Source organism: Oryctolagus cuniculus, chromosome 10 (genome assembly GCF_964237555.1).
Source record: "Oryctolagus cuniculus chromosome 10, mOryCun1.1, whole genome shotgun sequence".
NCBI classification, from domain to species: domain Eukaryota; kingdom Metazoa; phylum Chordata; class Mammalia; order Lagomorpha; family Leporidae; genus Oryctolagus; species Oryctolagus cuniculus.
In genome coordinates, this window is record NC_091441.1 from 57,286,779 (window position 1) to 57,302,156 (window position 15,378).

Below are 15,378 nucleotides of genomic sequence, written 5' to 3' on the forward strand. Positions count from 1 at the left end.
TGTCTCAAAATATAGGAAGCATAAAGAAATTATTATTGTCATATATACTTTACTGTAACAAAAATACTGTGTGGGCCAGACGCTCTGCAGGTAAATGGTCTACAGGCTATTGGTCTGTGATCACCTTAGGTTATGAGGCCACTTCCTTAGCTAATGGTGCCTTCCATCCTGCTTAGTGTTTGATTACTTATTGTTTCTCAGTAAAATTATGGCCTTAGTTTAAACTGTTAGGTTTTTTAAATTTATTTTATTTGAAAGGCAGAATTAGAGAGGGGGGACAGAACTCTTCCATCTGCTAGTTCACTTCGCAAATGGCACCATGACAAGGTGGGGCCAGGCCAAAACCAGGAGCCTGGAACTTCATCCTGGTTTCCCATGTGGGTGGCAGGGGCCCAAGTACTTGGGCCACCTTCCATTGCCTTCCCAGGTGCATCAGCAGGGAGCTGGATCGGAAGTGGAACAACTGGGACTAGAAGCAGCACTCATGTGGGATGCCATTGTCACCCGTTCCCACCTGGTGGCTTAACCTGCTGTGCCACAATGCCAGCCCTTAACTGTTGTATTTCCCTAAGGAAGTTAATCTTGTTTTCAATTTTTTATTTTGAAAGAGTTACAACTCACAGGAAGTTGCAGCATTTATGTTTGTATAGACTGAGTTCCCCTGTCTTCTTCAGGCAGTTTCCTCCACAGTGGCACCTTGTATAAACTGACATTGGTGCAGTCTGAACAGCTTAACAGATTTTGCCGGTTTTACACACATCCGTGTGTTTGTCTGCAAGTTTAGCTCATGTCATGGAACTGCTGCCACAATCAAGATACAGAGCTGTTCCATCACAGCCCATCATTTTAAAATTGTCGATGTTACTTTTTTTTGGAATTGTGGTTTTGAGAGGACTTTCCTACCAAAAAATGTGAGAACTGGACTGGAACATTGCCTGACTTGTGTCAGTGGAAGGTTAACTAGAAGAAAAGGTGCAGGTGTGTACTCTGTTAACAAATCATTTCTGCACTTCAGTTTCATCTTGGATGGATGGCAAGAAGTTTCAGTCCAGAGACCAGAACTAGGAGAGGAGTGCAAGATGGGGTCTTCATTAGTGAAGTCTCCCTATTAAGTCCCTATTTAGCTGCTAAATTGTAAACTGTATCCTGGGGACAGGGTATTGTCTAGCCTTGGGAAGGTACCTGTGGTCCTGTTCATTGGAATGTGTATGGAATGCTGTATCCTAGATAAGATCCAATACTTTGAGTGGGACAAGGATAAACGGTATGTCAGTGAGCTGACAAGAATGGTTGATGACAGGGCTGGCATTGTGGTGTAGTGGGTAAAAGATGCCACCTGCAGTGCCGGCATCCCATATGGGTGCCAGTTCTGAGTCCCAGCTGCTCCATTTCCAATCCAGCTCTCTGCTATGGTCTGGGAAAGCAGTAGAGGATGGCCCAAGTCCTTGGGTGTCTACAGCATCATGGGAGACCCAGAAGAAGCTCCTGGCTTTGGATCGGACCAGCTCTAGCCATTGTGGCCATCTGGGGAGTGAACCAGCAGATGAAAGATCTCTCTCTCTACCTCTACCTCTGCCTCTTTCAAATAAATAGATAAATTTAAAAAAAAAAAAAAAAGGTTGATGGGTACAGAGACTTAAGTCCCAGGGGACCATTGGAAGAAACCAAGATTGCTGAGACTGGAGAATAGTCAGAGGGGCCAGGGGAGCAGGTAACACCATGACAGGCCAAATTTGTAAAGGACTGGTGTGTACAACAGAAAATAGATTTTATTCAGCTCATATGGTACCTTCAGTGCAACCCAGCAAGATCTGGAAAGTTTGCATGAAGGCTGTGGGTGTGGGCGAGGCTGTAATAGATGACCTCAGAGGTGTCTTAGAGACTTTGATTAACGTGTGAATGTTCTCTCTTAACAATTCTACAGATTATTCAGGTCAAGGAGTAGACCAACTGCAGAAGGTGATCGATACCATCAAAACCAACCCTGATGACAGAAGAATCATCATGTGTGCCTGGAATCCCAAAGGTGGGAAGCACCCCAGTCATCCTCCTTTGCACTGACCCTGCTGTGAGCACAGAGGGACTCCAGTGGCATTGTGCCCTGGCTGCTAGAGGGAGGCAGGACCCCGGGCAGTGCCCTGGCCACACGGTTGGCTGTCATAGTTCATCCCGTTTTCACCTTCTACTTGTGAGGTTGGACCCGGATGATCTTAATTTGTATTATAGGCTTTAAATTGCCTATAAAAACACAAATAAGATTTTAACATCAAGTTGGAGCAAATGAAGTTTCAGATCACTTCCCTCCCTATAAGTGTTGTTAATCATTGTATTCTGAAGTTAAACTCTACCAGGGTAAGTATCCAGAGTGGAATATTTGCATCTATAATACTTAGTACAGGGGGCTGTGCCTGAGAGGCCAACTTCCTGGGGCCTCTGCAAGTGGAACCATTCTGTCTGTATTTGCGGTGTGGCCACAGAAAGTAGCACGTGGTTAATGCGCAGGTGGGAGCGTGTTGCTGCGGTTAACCGTCCATCCGCAGAAATGGCATGTTGACGGGCAGGCCTCCCTCTGCTTTGTGCCATTGCTGCAGCAGGTAGAGGGAGTGGTCTGATTCCCAGTGTGACTGGCAGGTGAGGGTCATGGGGGTTGCTGCGGCCCAGTGGCTCTTTGTCGTAGTTCCCAGGTTGGCTTCTTTCCCCTTCCTGATTTGAATGACTTGAGAACTGTCGCTTCTCATTCTTTTTGTGCTGGTTCCTCAGACCTTCCTCTGATGGCGCTGCCCCCGTGCCATGCCCTCTGCCAGTTCTATGTGGTGAATGGGGAGCTGTCCTGCCAGCTGTACCAGAGGTCGGGAGACATGGGCCTGGGCGTGCCCTTCAACATCGCCAGCTATGCCCTGCTCACCTACATGATCGCGCACGTCACCGGCCTGAAGGTGGGCTGCTCTGGGAAGGCAGGATCGCTGCCAGCTTGGCACACTGAGCTCCTCGACGCCTTCCCACAAAAAGCAGGCTGCAGAGGCTTCGGGGTCTGATCAGTTTTAAAATGTTGCTCAGTTGTCCCCCTGTATGTGTGGGGGGCGACTTAGATACCAAAACCCTAGGATGCTCAAGTCTTATGTAAAATGGCCAAGCACTTGCATATACTCTGTGCACATCCCTCTGTAATCTCACATCATCTCTAGAAGACGTACTAAGAAAATGTAAATGCTATGTAAATAGTGGGTGTTGTTTAAGAAATAATGAACAAAATGTTTGAACATGTTCAGTGCAGAGGAATTCTCGGTGTTCAGCCTGGTTGGTTGCAGGTATGGAGGGCTGACTGTATCTAAGACAGACACAAGCTGGCTCACTGTAACCCTCCACGGAGCTGTCCTGCCCTCTGGTCCATGTAATGAAATAGAGGTGCTTTATATTACCACTTTTATGAATTCACTTTCCTCACCGGTTATTTTTTTTTAAAGCCTTGGGGGTGGCAGTATACTCTAGAGTGTGTTTTTAAATGACTGTTTTAAAGGAATGGAGACTAAGACATTGACTGTTCTGCTTTCTCCCATGGGATTCCTTCAGCCAGGTGATTTTGTACATACTTTGGGAGATGCTCATATTTACCTGAACCACATTGAGCCTCTGAAAACTCAGGTGAGTGCTATCTGTCTCACTTTTTGGTTTGGTACCCTCCCTTGGGAAAAAAGGCTGACTGGTAGAGCATCCTTGTGTGGATACTGTGTCCCAGATAGAGGCGACTGCTCTGACTGCAGGGCCTCCTTTTTAGGGAAGGGTGGAGGGCAGATGAGCAGGGATGAGGCAGGCCACGGGCACTGCACCTGACAGGTACTGTGAGGTACGAAGCATCAGTACCACAGGGTATCTTGGGCCACCTCAGAGGTGATATTTTAACTCAGAATTTTACTTGAAGAATTGAAATGCAAATGTTCTCATTTTATGCTTCCTGACTCCCAGTAAAGAAAGATTTAGAACCAAGAACCTTTCAGCCCCTTCAGAGCTGAGTTTATTTGAAAGTCAGAGTTACGCAGAGAGAGAGAGAGAGAGAGAGAGAGAGAGAGAGAGGTCTTCCATCCGCTGGTTCACTCCGCAGTTGGCCACAATGGCCAGAGCTGTGCCAAGCTGAAGCCAGGAGCCAGGAGCTTCTTCCAGGCCTCCCACGTGTTTCTCCAGGCCATAGCAGAGAGCTGGATTGGAAGTAGAACAGCCGGGTCTCAAACTGGCGCCCATATGGGACGCTGGCGCTTCAGGCCAGGGTGTTAACCTGCTGTGCCACAGCGCCGGCCCCCAGAGCTGAGTTTTTAAAGTTACTCCTTTGCAGGGGCTTGGCTGCTTTTGAGTAGAGGGAGGGGTGACTTCTGTCTGCTCTTGTGTTGGACACGGTGATGTGAAGTTGTAACCTATGTGTCCATGTTCCGATCGCTGCTGTGTCAGCTGTCAGCAGATGTCTTCCCTTCTGCTTCCTGCCAGGGCCAGTTGCGATAGGGACTGTGGAAATCAAGTATCCACACTGAGTGCTACTGTGAGTTACAGACACAGAAAAGTAAAAGCCTGTGTCCCCAGCTTTAATTTACCAGGTGTGACAGTAAGAATTTACACCTGGTGAGCCACCAGGTTCCTGACACTGTGTAATGCCAACAGAGCACCCTTCACCCTGGAGCTGTGTGGGAGGATGCATAACCAGGGTTGAGGTAGCTGCAGTCTTAACAGCCCTGTGAAGTAAAACCTTGTTGATTGAATGCTGCATACTTGTTGTATTAAGAGGCCCTGGGAACAGAATTAAGCCACCTTGTGCAGACATGGCCAAATCATGGTCTTAATTGTTTTTTGTTTGTTTGTTTGTTTTTGTTTTTTTAGCTTCAGCGAGAACCAAGACCTTTCCCAAAGCTCAAAATTCTTCGAAAAGTTGAGACGATTGATGATTTCAAAGCTGAAGATTTTCAGCTTGAAGGGTACAACCCACATCCAACTATTAAAATGGAGATGGCTGTTTAGTGTGTTTTCGCAATGGTTGTTGGAAGGATATTATCAGTCTTCAGGGGTTGGGCTAAAGGTGAAAGTTCTTTTTGCTCTAAAGGAGAAAGAAACTAGGTAAGAAATCCATCTGATCTTTCACTTATTATTCATTAACTTCTAAGAATGTTGCCACTGGCAAATATAACTTTGGTTCTTTGAGTAACAAAAAGATGAACCTGTTTAACTCTGAGAGTGTAGGAAAATGCTGAATTTATGAAGTGAGGAGTAGAAATGTATATACTCTTGAAATATGTACATGTATTTTGATCTTGTCTTTATGAAAAAAGGTCAGTAAGTTTCAAGAATTGTGAATTCCTCCAAATTTGAGTGAGCTCATTGACACTGCCAATCATGATGTATAATGTGGTTATGAACATTTAAAGTTACATTTGTTTTATATATTGCTATAATAAAGTGTTTGTATTTGTCCATGTCTTTTTCATTACTTATTGCTATTTATCTGCTTAGTCCTGCCTGAAAGATTAAAATAAGTCAGCAGATGTTGTATTCTCATTTGGATGCTACTTATAGGTTAATATATATTATCAAACTAATTAAAATATCTTATTGACTAAACAATATATTCTGCCCTGTTTTACACTGATTCAATTCATTTTAGCTGCATTTTGTCACTAAAATGTAAGGACCATTCAGGAGAGAGGTTTTTAAGGGGCAGGCATTTAGCCCAGCAATCAAGATGCTCCTGTTCATGTTTGAGTACCTGGGTTCACTCACCAGATCTGGCTCCCGACTCCAGCTTCCTGCTAGTGCAGACTCTCAGAGACAGCAGTGAGGCTCAAGTAGTTGAGTTCCTACCACCTATGTGGGAGACCTGGATTGAGTTTCCACCCCAGGCTTTGGATCCAACTGTTGTAGACATTTGAGGAGTGAACCAATAGATTGAGGCTATTAAAATAAAATTAAGAAATAATCTGGGGCCGGCACTGTGGTGTAGCGGGTAAAGCTGCCACCTGCATTCCCAGCATCCCATATGGGCACCTTTTTGAGTCCCAGCTGCTCCACTTCCGATCCAGCTCTCTGCTATGGCCTGGGAAAGCAGCAGAAGATGGCCCAAGTCCTTGGGCTCCTGCACCCACGTAGGAGACGCAGAAGCTCTTGGCTCCTGGCTTCGGATCGGCACAGCTCTCCATGTTGCAGCCATCTGGGGAGTGAAGACATCTCTCTCTATGTGCCTCTGCCTCTCTCTAACTCTGCCTTTCAAATAAATAAATCTTTAAAAAAAAAAAAATCTATGAAATTGTCATTAGTTTCAGTATAGTGTGAATTCTCTAATATCCTTAGACTGAACAAGAAAGGGATGTTAAACCACTCCAGGACTAATCAGTGGAATCTTTCCCTTTGTTGTATCACAGATACCCTGTGGTGCTGCAGAACTATTATTATTCTGCTGATTTATGACAAGTGTTAAATAGAGAAAAAAATGAAAAAACTTCCCAACAAATTATGCAGCATACTGCTTATTTTTAAAGTACAGTTTTAATGTCTAGGTACCTGCACTTGATAGTACATTTGGAAGAATACCTTCCTAGACTGTGTTAGGTAAATCTAGGTTTAAGGATTAAAGAGAAGCCTGTGGGTTGATTGGCTAGAAGAATCAAGTTGTCATTACTGAGTTCATTCCCAAGGTTAATGTCTTTCATTAACCTTGTGATGGGTAAGATACTCCTCCCCCCCCGCCCCATCCTACTTATATAGCTGTACTAAAAGGCATTTTAAGCTTTTTAGGGCTGAACACTTAATTTTTGTGAGCGGCATGGAGTCTCTTCCAGACTTCACCCTCTGGATACTGGTGTTTCTTTACAGATTCCTCCTTCATTTCGGTTGAATAGCCAGCAGCCTAGCAAAGACAAGAAAGTGAGTGGTGCCAAAAACACCTGGAACAAAAACATGTATTATGTGTTTCTGCTGCTACTACAGTGCTTTTAAATATAAGTCAGAGGTGTCAATATTTTATAAGTTTTATTTTATTAGAAAGAAGTCTCCTATCTGCTGGTTGACTTCCCAAATGTCCACCAAAGAGGATGCTGGGCCAGGCTCACTCCAGCAGAGGAACCCTGTCTGGGTCTCCCATGTGGGTGACAGGGACCCAAGTACTTAAGCCAACACCTACTGACTCCCAGGGTGTGCATAAGCAGGAAGCGGGAATCAGGACTAGAACTCACCCACTCCTAATAAGGGTTTTAAATATAAATTTTCAGGAGCAGGTGTTGCACAGCAGGTTAAGCTGCCACTTAGAATGCCAGTTTCCCATATCAAAGTGCCAGTTTAAGTCCCGGCTCCTCTGCTTTCAATCCAGCTACCTGCTAATGCACCTGGGAGGCAGTGCATGATAGCACAAGTACTTGGATTCCTGCCACCCATGTGGGAGACTGATGGAGGTCCTGGCTTCTACCTGGCCCAGCCCAGCTGTTGCAGGCATCTGGGGAGTGAACCAGCAGACAGATCTCTCTCTGCCTTTCAAATAAATCTTTAAAAAAAATTTTTTTCAGATTTTTTTGAAATAGGGCAGAGGGGCCACTATTGGCTACCTGCCAGGACTGGTAACTAATCAGGCTTCTTTGATAGTTCAATCTTTGACCTCTTGAACATGATAGGGGAACTTCCCCCGTAACGCAACTACAGTCAAACCTATAAGTCACAGACTTACAGCGTAGTGCTAGGTTTCTGGTTTTGTTTTTTTTTTGTGGGATTTTTTTGTGTACTACAAGGTGTATGTGTTTTAAGGCCTCAACGAGAGAGGAAAAGCTAATCTGAGAGAATCTTTGTTGGCTAGTTTAACTTCCAAGCTCTGACCTTTAAGCCTTAGGAATTTGATTCTAGGTGCTAAAAATAAGCTCTACAGGGTAAAAGCTTTGTGGTGCAAGGGCTGGGTCGTGGGCACAGCCGTGGCTGGCAGCGTCTCTGGGAGGCCGCAGCTTACCTTAGGAGGCATGTAGGAAGCCTGCTTGATTGTCACAGGATACTTGAAGTGCTCGTGCAGGTGGTCGACGTATTCACACATCCTAGGAGGAAGAATCAGATCGGAACAGTGATGCCTGCAGTTAGATGATTCACGGGCTACTAAGGGGGAAGCACTAAGAAGCTGACTGTTGAGGCTCATCTGTGAGGCCATGTGCTTCTACACAAATCCCTTAACCTCTGTGCCCCCAGCTTCTCACAGATAAGACACAGCAATGTGGGGGTTGAGATGAAATGAACCATGACGTCCCTTGTAGCTCCAAAGGTTTTGTGATGTCCTGAACACATCAACTCAGGTTTCATAATTATTCCAATTACTCAGGTGCTTTTAGCCAAAAGTTAGGTGGATACATTTAAATTTCCAATTGAGGTTCCTTGCAGCTATCTGGATGATTCGAGTGAGCAGCTGTGCAAGGCAGGCCCTGAGCCCAGTGCTGGGACTACATGGGAACTGGTGGGAGAGGGCCACATGGCTTCAGTGGACAGACGCTAGCCGCTGACTGTACCAGGTGCTGTGTCGGCTATGGCGAGCAGGATGGGGGTGGGGGAAGACCCAGCCATGCGCCAAAGGACAGCTGAGCTTTGGACAAGCAGGGAGTCGACTGAGTACAGCGGGCCTGAAGCGTGACAACAGGCCGTGCGGCTGCTGGAGGCAGTTCTGCTCCGGGGCCCTTCCTGAGCAGCAAGGCCTGCACAAGGCACCAGGGACCTCAGACCTGCAGGGCTTTTCCTGGTTGGACAGAACCTCCTTGGGAACTGAAATCAGAGGACCAAAGGCAGAATAATGCAGGGATGTTAATCTTCTTCCTTATAGACAGAGGATGACAATTGAAAGGGAAGAGAAAAACGATCCAGTCTCAACCTGCATCTTCCAGGTGAACAGACTCAGATAACCAGTGGCAGCGTCGGGACTAAGGCCCAGATGTCCTCCTGTTTGATCTAACGTTCTGCAGAGGATAACACAGCTCAAATACTAAAAGGCAGCACCTGTCTGCGCGCCTCCCAGCTCAAGAAAGAGACCGTTGCAGTTACCAGGAAAAGTCCCCGAGCACACTGCCGGATCCCATTTCTCTCTCAGCCCAGCATTTGGTGTTTACATTTCCCGTGCTATTTTTACGCTTTCACCGCTTGCTGCTTGTGATCTTTCTGCGATACAGTTAATTCCAGGAGACAGGAAAAGCATAATAAGCCAAGCTTTCCATGAGCAGATGACTGGAAGGAGCACACCCCGAGAGTAAGATGAGAGATGTGGCCGGATCGTGGAAGACCCCATTGTTGGGAAGAGGGGACCGGACAGAAGTGGAGGGTATGCGGATGCCCAGAGCCCAGCTTCAGAGAGTTGGCAATGGCTGCTGCTGGAGGGAGGAGTTCTGGGTGCAAACTTCTTCCCTACCAGGCTTACAAAGCGAAGTGAGCTAGCCACATTCATTTCCTGAATGAAAAATTTGTGGTGTTTTTTTTTTATTATTTTTAAAGTTTATTATTTGAAAGTGACAGACAGAGGGAGAGACAGATAGAGATCTTGCATCCACTGGTCACTCTCCAAATGGCTGGTGCTAGGCCAGGTGGAAGCCTGGAATCTGGAACTATATCCAGGTCTCCCGTGTGGATGGCAGGGGCCCAAGCACTGGGCCCATCTTCTGTTGCTTTCTCAGGTGAATTAGCAGGGCACTAGATCAGAAGTGGAGCAGCTGGTACTCAAACTGGTGCTCCAATATGGGATGCTAGCGTTGCAAGTGGTGCCTTAACCTGATGTGCAACAATGCCAGCCCCCATGGTAGGTTTCTGTTGTTACTGCCCATATAGAAAGAACTCTGGGAGCAGTGACTGATGACTTCCTATATGGGTGCCAGTGTCGCTCCCCGTCTTCATGGGGGAACGACACAGGACCCTGCGCTGTTCTTTCGTCTGCTCGGCCCTCCCCGGGTTTGCTGCTGGTTCTTCCCGGGCTGGCTACTATCCCTTCCACCTCCGTGGAAGGGCAGTTCCCCCTGGCCACATTCCCCACTTCCGCAGGGGAGCAGCACACCGCCGGCCAACTCTTCTCGGGGGGCTGCACGGGTTCCCTTAGATGTTCCCCATAGATGTTCCTGGTGCATGCCGTCTCTCTCCTCCTTTATAGTCCTCCTCCGCCAATCCTAACTCGGCTGCCCACACGCCGAGTACGCTGCTCTCCAATCAGGAGCAAGTCCTACAATTTATTAGTTGAACTGGAGGCAGCTGTGCGGAAGCTGTTTACTTCTCTCCCAGCGCCATATTGTGGGAGAGCAGATGCATAGAATAAGTCTTAATTTCAGTAACTTAGTCCAGTCCGGATTGCTCCCCACAGATCCCCCTTTCTTTTTATTTTTGGCGTTGATACGCGCCTGTCTTCGGTGTCCCGCGGCACACACTCTGCTCTACTTGCTAGAGTTGCCACAGGCTCTTACAAGTCCTATCAATCAGGAAAACCGAATCCGGGTCCTCTCTTCGCCATGTTGTGAGGAGGTTTTTAGGCGCTGATGCGTGCCTGTGTTCGGTGCCCTGCAGCGCATGCTCTGGTCGAGCCTGCAGGGGCTTACAAAACCTATCAGGCAAACCGAATCCAAGCCTTCTCATTGCCGTATTGTGGGGGAGACTTATTAGTGTTGGTTTGTGCCTATCTTCGGTGACCTGCAGCTCATACTCTGGTCGAGCTGCTTGCTGGCGCTTACCGCCTTAAATCAGGCAGACCGAATCCAAGCCTCCTAATGGTTGTATTGTGGGGAAACCTTACTGATGTTAATTCGTGCCTGTCTTCGGTGACCTGCGGCGCATAAGCTGCTAGCTGCCCGCATGTGCTCATCGCCTCACTTGATTAGGCAGACCGAATCCAAGCTCTCACATTGCAGTGTTGTAGGGAGGCCTTTTTATTTCTCTATTTCTCTATCTCCGGGCATTCCTATTTCTCCCATTTTACTTCTATCTTCCAGCATTCCTATTTTTCTCACTTTACTTCTAAAACTTCTGTTTCTCTTATCCCCGCAGCTTTCCGGCACCTCGCCCCGCCGGCGGGTTCCCGGCTCTGCGCCGCTTCAGCCCGCGCGCCTCTCTCATCTGCGCAGCTTCCCGGCTTTGCGCGGCTCGGCTTCGCGCGCTCCGCGGTCTCCACGCTTAACCCTTTCGCGTCTGAACCACGGCCTCGCCAGCCCCGTTCCCTATCTATTCACGCCCCGTGCTCTCTGCACGCGGCGGCCTCCGCGAGTAACACAGCGTAGCTCACGTGTCCACCACTAGCATTCAATCCAAGTTCCCCGGGCCAGCCTGGCGAATTCAACCCAGCGTACGTCTCCGCCCCACGATTTGGCTTCCCGTCCTTTGCTCCCCGGGCTAATCAGACGGATCCCAATCTGGCTTACGTCTCAGCTTCTGGTTTCAACTTTTCGCCCCCTATTCCCGGGCTAACTTGAGAACCCCAAAGTGGCTTCCGTTTCCGCCTCGGCCTGCCCCCCGCGGCTTCAATTTCCCTAACATTTTTCTCTACCCGGTATGTTTCCCTAAGTTTTCTTCCAACAATATTCCTCCCTCATTTCTCCTGGCTTCTCCCCACAGTCCGTATCCAAGTCTGTTTGTTCTAGCTTTCACTTTCGCTTTCAACCTTAGAGATTCCTCCCAGCTTCCCCCCGTAGTCCGTATCCGAGTCTATGCCTAGGCCTTCAACAGCTTCCTCCGGCACCCCTTTCGTCCGGCTTTTCCCTAGGCTGTTTGCTAATCTCTCTCTCCGGTAATTTCCCAGTTCTTCCCGTTTCTTCCCTCCTAAGTTTCCTATCCGTCCTAGGTTTCCTATCCGAGTCACGGCACCATTATGTCGCTCCCCGTCTTCATGGGGGAACGACACAGGACCCTGCGCTGTTCTTTCGTCTGCTCGGCCCTCCCCGGGTTTGCTGCTGGTTCTTCCCGGGCTGGCTACTATCCCTTCCACCTCCGTGGAAGGGCAGTTCCCCCTGGCCACATTCCCCACTTCCGCAGGGGAGCAGCACACCGCCGGCCAACTCTTCTCGGGGGGCTGCACGGGTTCCCTTAGATGTTCCCCATAGATGTTCCTGGTGCATGCCGTCTCTCTCCTCCTTTATAGTCCTCCTCCGCCAATCCTAACTCGGCTGCCCACACGCCGAGTACGCTGCTCTCCAATCAGGAGCAAGTCCTACAATTTATTAGTTGAACTGGAGGCAGCTGTGCGGAAGCTGTTTACTTCTCTCCCAGCGCCATATTGTGGGAGAGCAGATGCATAGAATAAGTCTTAATTTCAGTAACTTAGTCCAGTCCGGATTGCTCCCCACATGCCAGTTCATGTCCGTCTGCTCCACTTCCAATCCAGCTCCCTGCTAATCGCCTGGGAAAAGCAGTGGAGGATGGCCCAAGTACTTAGGCCCCGCCACTCACTTGGGAGATGAATGAGGCTCCTGGCTCCTGGCTTTGGCCCAGCCTAGTGGATGGAAGGTCTCTCTTTCTCCCTTTCTCTCTGTCTCCTCTCTCTCTAACTCTTTCAAATAAGTTAACAAAAAACAGTGGAAGCAAAACAAACTTGGCCTTTGAGTTCTAAGATGTGCCAGAGCACAGAATTCAGCGTGCCTCGTCAGGGAGACAATTTTACAAGCTCTGTCCTGGAGCTGGGGACACTACTGAAGGCGAAGGTGTAGTTAGCACCACGTTACTGACCTGTTTTTAAGGCTTGCAGAGACTGCTATGTAGTCAAATATAATCAAGTGCTGGACCAGTTCACAGAGGCCGACGCCACCAGCATGGGGGCAAACAGGAACTAAAAGGAAGACAGATTTCTATTTAATGCTGAGAGGAGGGCAGAGAGAGGAAGGGCTGAAAGAGAATCCGGGGTTTTTCTTAGTGCCGTCAGGTGATTAAATAATTTGTTAATATTATGAAATGATGAAAATCAAAGATTCCTTGATTAAGGCTAAGCAGAAATTAGAAAAAAAAAATCAAAGTGACAAACTATAGAATTGCAAAGACCAAGAAGGAACCACAAGCGTCCAAAGGCGGGGGAGTGGAGGTCCAGACTGCGGCCTCGGCAACACCCTTACTTCCAAATTTTTTGGCCATCAGTATCACTGAGAGGTTCTCATTGACACTTCCCAGTCTGCAGCTGTCAATCTGGAGAAACTGCAGGGCATTCGCCTGTAGGAGCTGCTTAAATATCACTCTATTGTGGCACTGGAAATAGAATTAAAAAGAACATCAGCAGGAGAGTCAGCCCTCTGATCCCTGTCAGGATCTCTCAGCCTGGAGACTGTTACTCATCAGCGGCCTTCGGGAAGCCTGGGCATGAGGAGCCGTGACAGTGCAGGCAGGGACCTTGTCCTCACTTCCTTACAAGTCTGCTAATGGAACTTAGGAGTCAGGTAGCAGTCACAGCATGTTGCCATTTATTAAGAAATAATTGTCTTCTCGACTGGCAGGTGGGAGGGGAAGCAGAGCATCAGGGTGAAATATGGTGACGGCAATGAGCAGGTGGCATTGACAGCAGAACAGAAACATGGCAGAGCAGTGCTGGGAAAATCAAGCCTCTGTTCCGTGCACTGCTCTGCCCGGGGGCTGACTGCAGCAGGTCTGGGCAGGCATTTGGGCTTGGCTGATAAGCACCAGAAGCGTACGCCATCATGTGTATTCCATCTGGAAGCTGGCTGTCTTGTAACCACTGCATGCCCTTGTAATGCAACATTACACTGCTGACTTTGCAACTTTCACTAGCTACCTCGGAAAACATCAATGACCTTGGACATGGCAATTGTAGAAAAAGCCACAAACGTTTGATGATATTGGACTCTAGACTAATGAAGTGTAGTAAAATGATGTAATTTCTGGGGACATGGTGGCGAAAATGGGTCAGGCCACTGCCTGCAGTGCCAGCATCTCACTTGGGCTCCAGTTCAAGTCCCAGTTGCTCCACTTCCAAACCAGCTCCCTGCCAATGGCCCGGGGAAGCAACAGAAGACAGCCCAAGCCTTTGAGCCCCTACACCCACATGGGAGACCAGGAAGAAGCCCTGGCTTCTGGCTTTGTCCTGGCTCAGCCCCAACCATTGTAGCCACGTAGGGAGTGAAGCAGAGGATGGAAGATCTCTCTCTCCCTTTATCTCTAACTCTGCCTTCCAAATAATTTTTTTTTAAAAAAAGGATGCAATATCTGAAAGGATGGAAATTTCCCAGCTCAAGGTACAACAGGTTCCGCAGCCGAACGCATAACTGTGTCCTCAGGAGGTAGTCAGTGTGTGGCAATCCTAATGAGATGCCACTCACCTGTTCCCCAGTGGCAACACCAATTCCTAGTGGGACCAGCGCCTGCAAGATAGAAGCAGCCTGGAGTTATTTTCCCAAGTTTTGAACTGAAGCTCCTAATGTTTAAAAATATTTGTAGCTGAGGAAGGAAGCAGCCCTGCTGTTGAGCCATGTGAAGTTTGAAGACTGGCAGAAGGCGCTGGGGGAACACGAGTGTGGGGGAGGGCTGTGTCCGCAGGGGAAAGCAAGCACTGCTCGCATGCTCTCATCGCCTTCTGCAGTGTCCTGGCCTGCGCCCCCCTCCCTGGGCCTGTGCAGTGGGGTAAAACTGTGAGGAGATACAGCCACTCAGCAGTGGCTCCCCACTGAATCATGGGGTCCAACCTCTGCTGACCCCTTCCTGGGGGGGTCACCACTCCCTTGAGTCCCTTCTGCCATTGTTCTAGAACCTTCTCAATCTTCAGTTCCAAAACCCTCCCAGCTCAGTGGACTGAGGCCCTTGCTCACCGGCTGAACTCAACTGGTCGGTGCTGGACTCTTCACCTGCACACAGTGCCCTGTTCTCTGTCCTCTCACCTGCCACCTGGGCCCTCCCCTCCTGCCCTCCTGGGCTTGTGACTCCACAGTTAGTCTTCTTAGGTAGCTGGTTTCTCCAGGGGTTTTCCGTGCCTTGGTTTAGGATGATAATTTCAACAACATGAAAAGCTAACACTTTCTGAGCACCTACTACCTGCCAGGCACTGCAATACACTGCAGCCAATGATTCCTGGTCACACCCCAGTGGGCGAGGAGCCACCATCACCCCTGTTTTACAGGTGTTCAGGGTGAGAACTGCTCCCGGTCCCAGAGCTAGAAAGTAACAGAGCAGGGGCTTGAACTCTAGGCTGACGGTGGAGCCAGGGGAGGCATCCGACTCGTCAGACTAAGGCACCTTTTCAGCAGAAAGCGCCCTTCATTTAGAAGCCAGGTGTGCTGCTCCAACACTTGTCCTGCTCTGTGAGGTGTGCGGACCTGGGCAAGGCGTACATGTGCCACCCGGAGCCGTGCTTTCCTGGGTGCACAAGGGCTAGCCTGAGCAGATGGTCTCCAAGGCACCTTCTTGCGTGAACATTCTGTGTCTCCCCCA

General features: G+C 48.6%; 2 protein-coding genes across 5 annotated transcripts in view; one reads left to right on the plus strand and one right to left on the minus strand.

Moving 5' to 3' along the window:
- The window catches only part of TYMS (thymidylate synthetase), a 12,115-nt gene extending 6,662 nt beyond the window's left edge, over positions 1-5,453 (plus strand). The window contains exons 4-7 of the mRNA XM_002713438.5: positions 1,925-2,026; positions 2,761-2,936; positions 3,571-3,642; positions 4,864-5,453. Of these exons, the coding sequence (XP_002713484.1) occupies positions 1,925-2,026; positions 2,761-2,936; positions 3,571-3,642; positions 4,864-5,001 (488 nt within the window). The 3' untranslated portion in view covers positions 5,002-5,453. The remainder of the gene's footprint in view (positions 1-1,924; positions 2,027-2,760; positions 2,937-3,570; positions 3,643-4,863) is intronic.
- A 1,047-nt stretch (positions 5,454-6,500) lies between these two features.
- The window catches only part of ENOSF1 (enolase superfamily member 1), a 37,321-nt gene continuing 28,443 nt past the window's right edge, over positions 6,501-15,378 (minus strand). For all 4 annotated transcript variants that reach the window (XM_002713591.5, XM_070050407.1, XM_070050406.1 and 1 more), the window contains 5 exons: positions 14,274-14,315; positions 13,059-13,188; positions 12,679-12,778; positions 7,964-8,045; positions 6,501-6,880 (listed from right to left, as the gene is read on the minus strand). In XM_002713591.5, the coding sequence (XP_002713637.3) occupies positions 6,779-6,880; positions 7,964-8,045; positions 12,679-12,778; positions 13,059-13,188; positions 14,274-14,315 (456 nt within the window). In that variant the 3' untranslated portion in view covers positions 6,501-6,778. The remainder of the gene's footprint in view (positions 6,881-7,963; positions 8,046-12,678; positions 12,779-13,058; positions 13,189-14,273; positions 14,316-15,378) is intronic.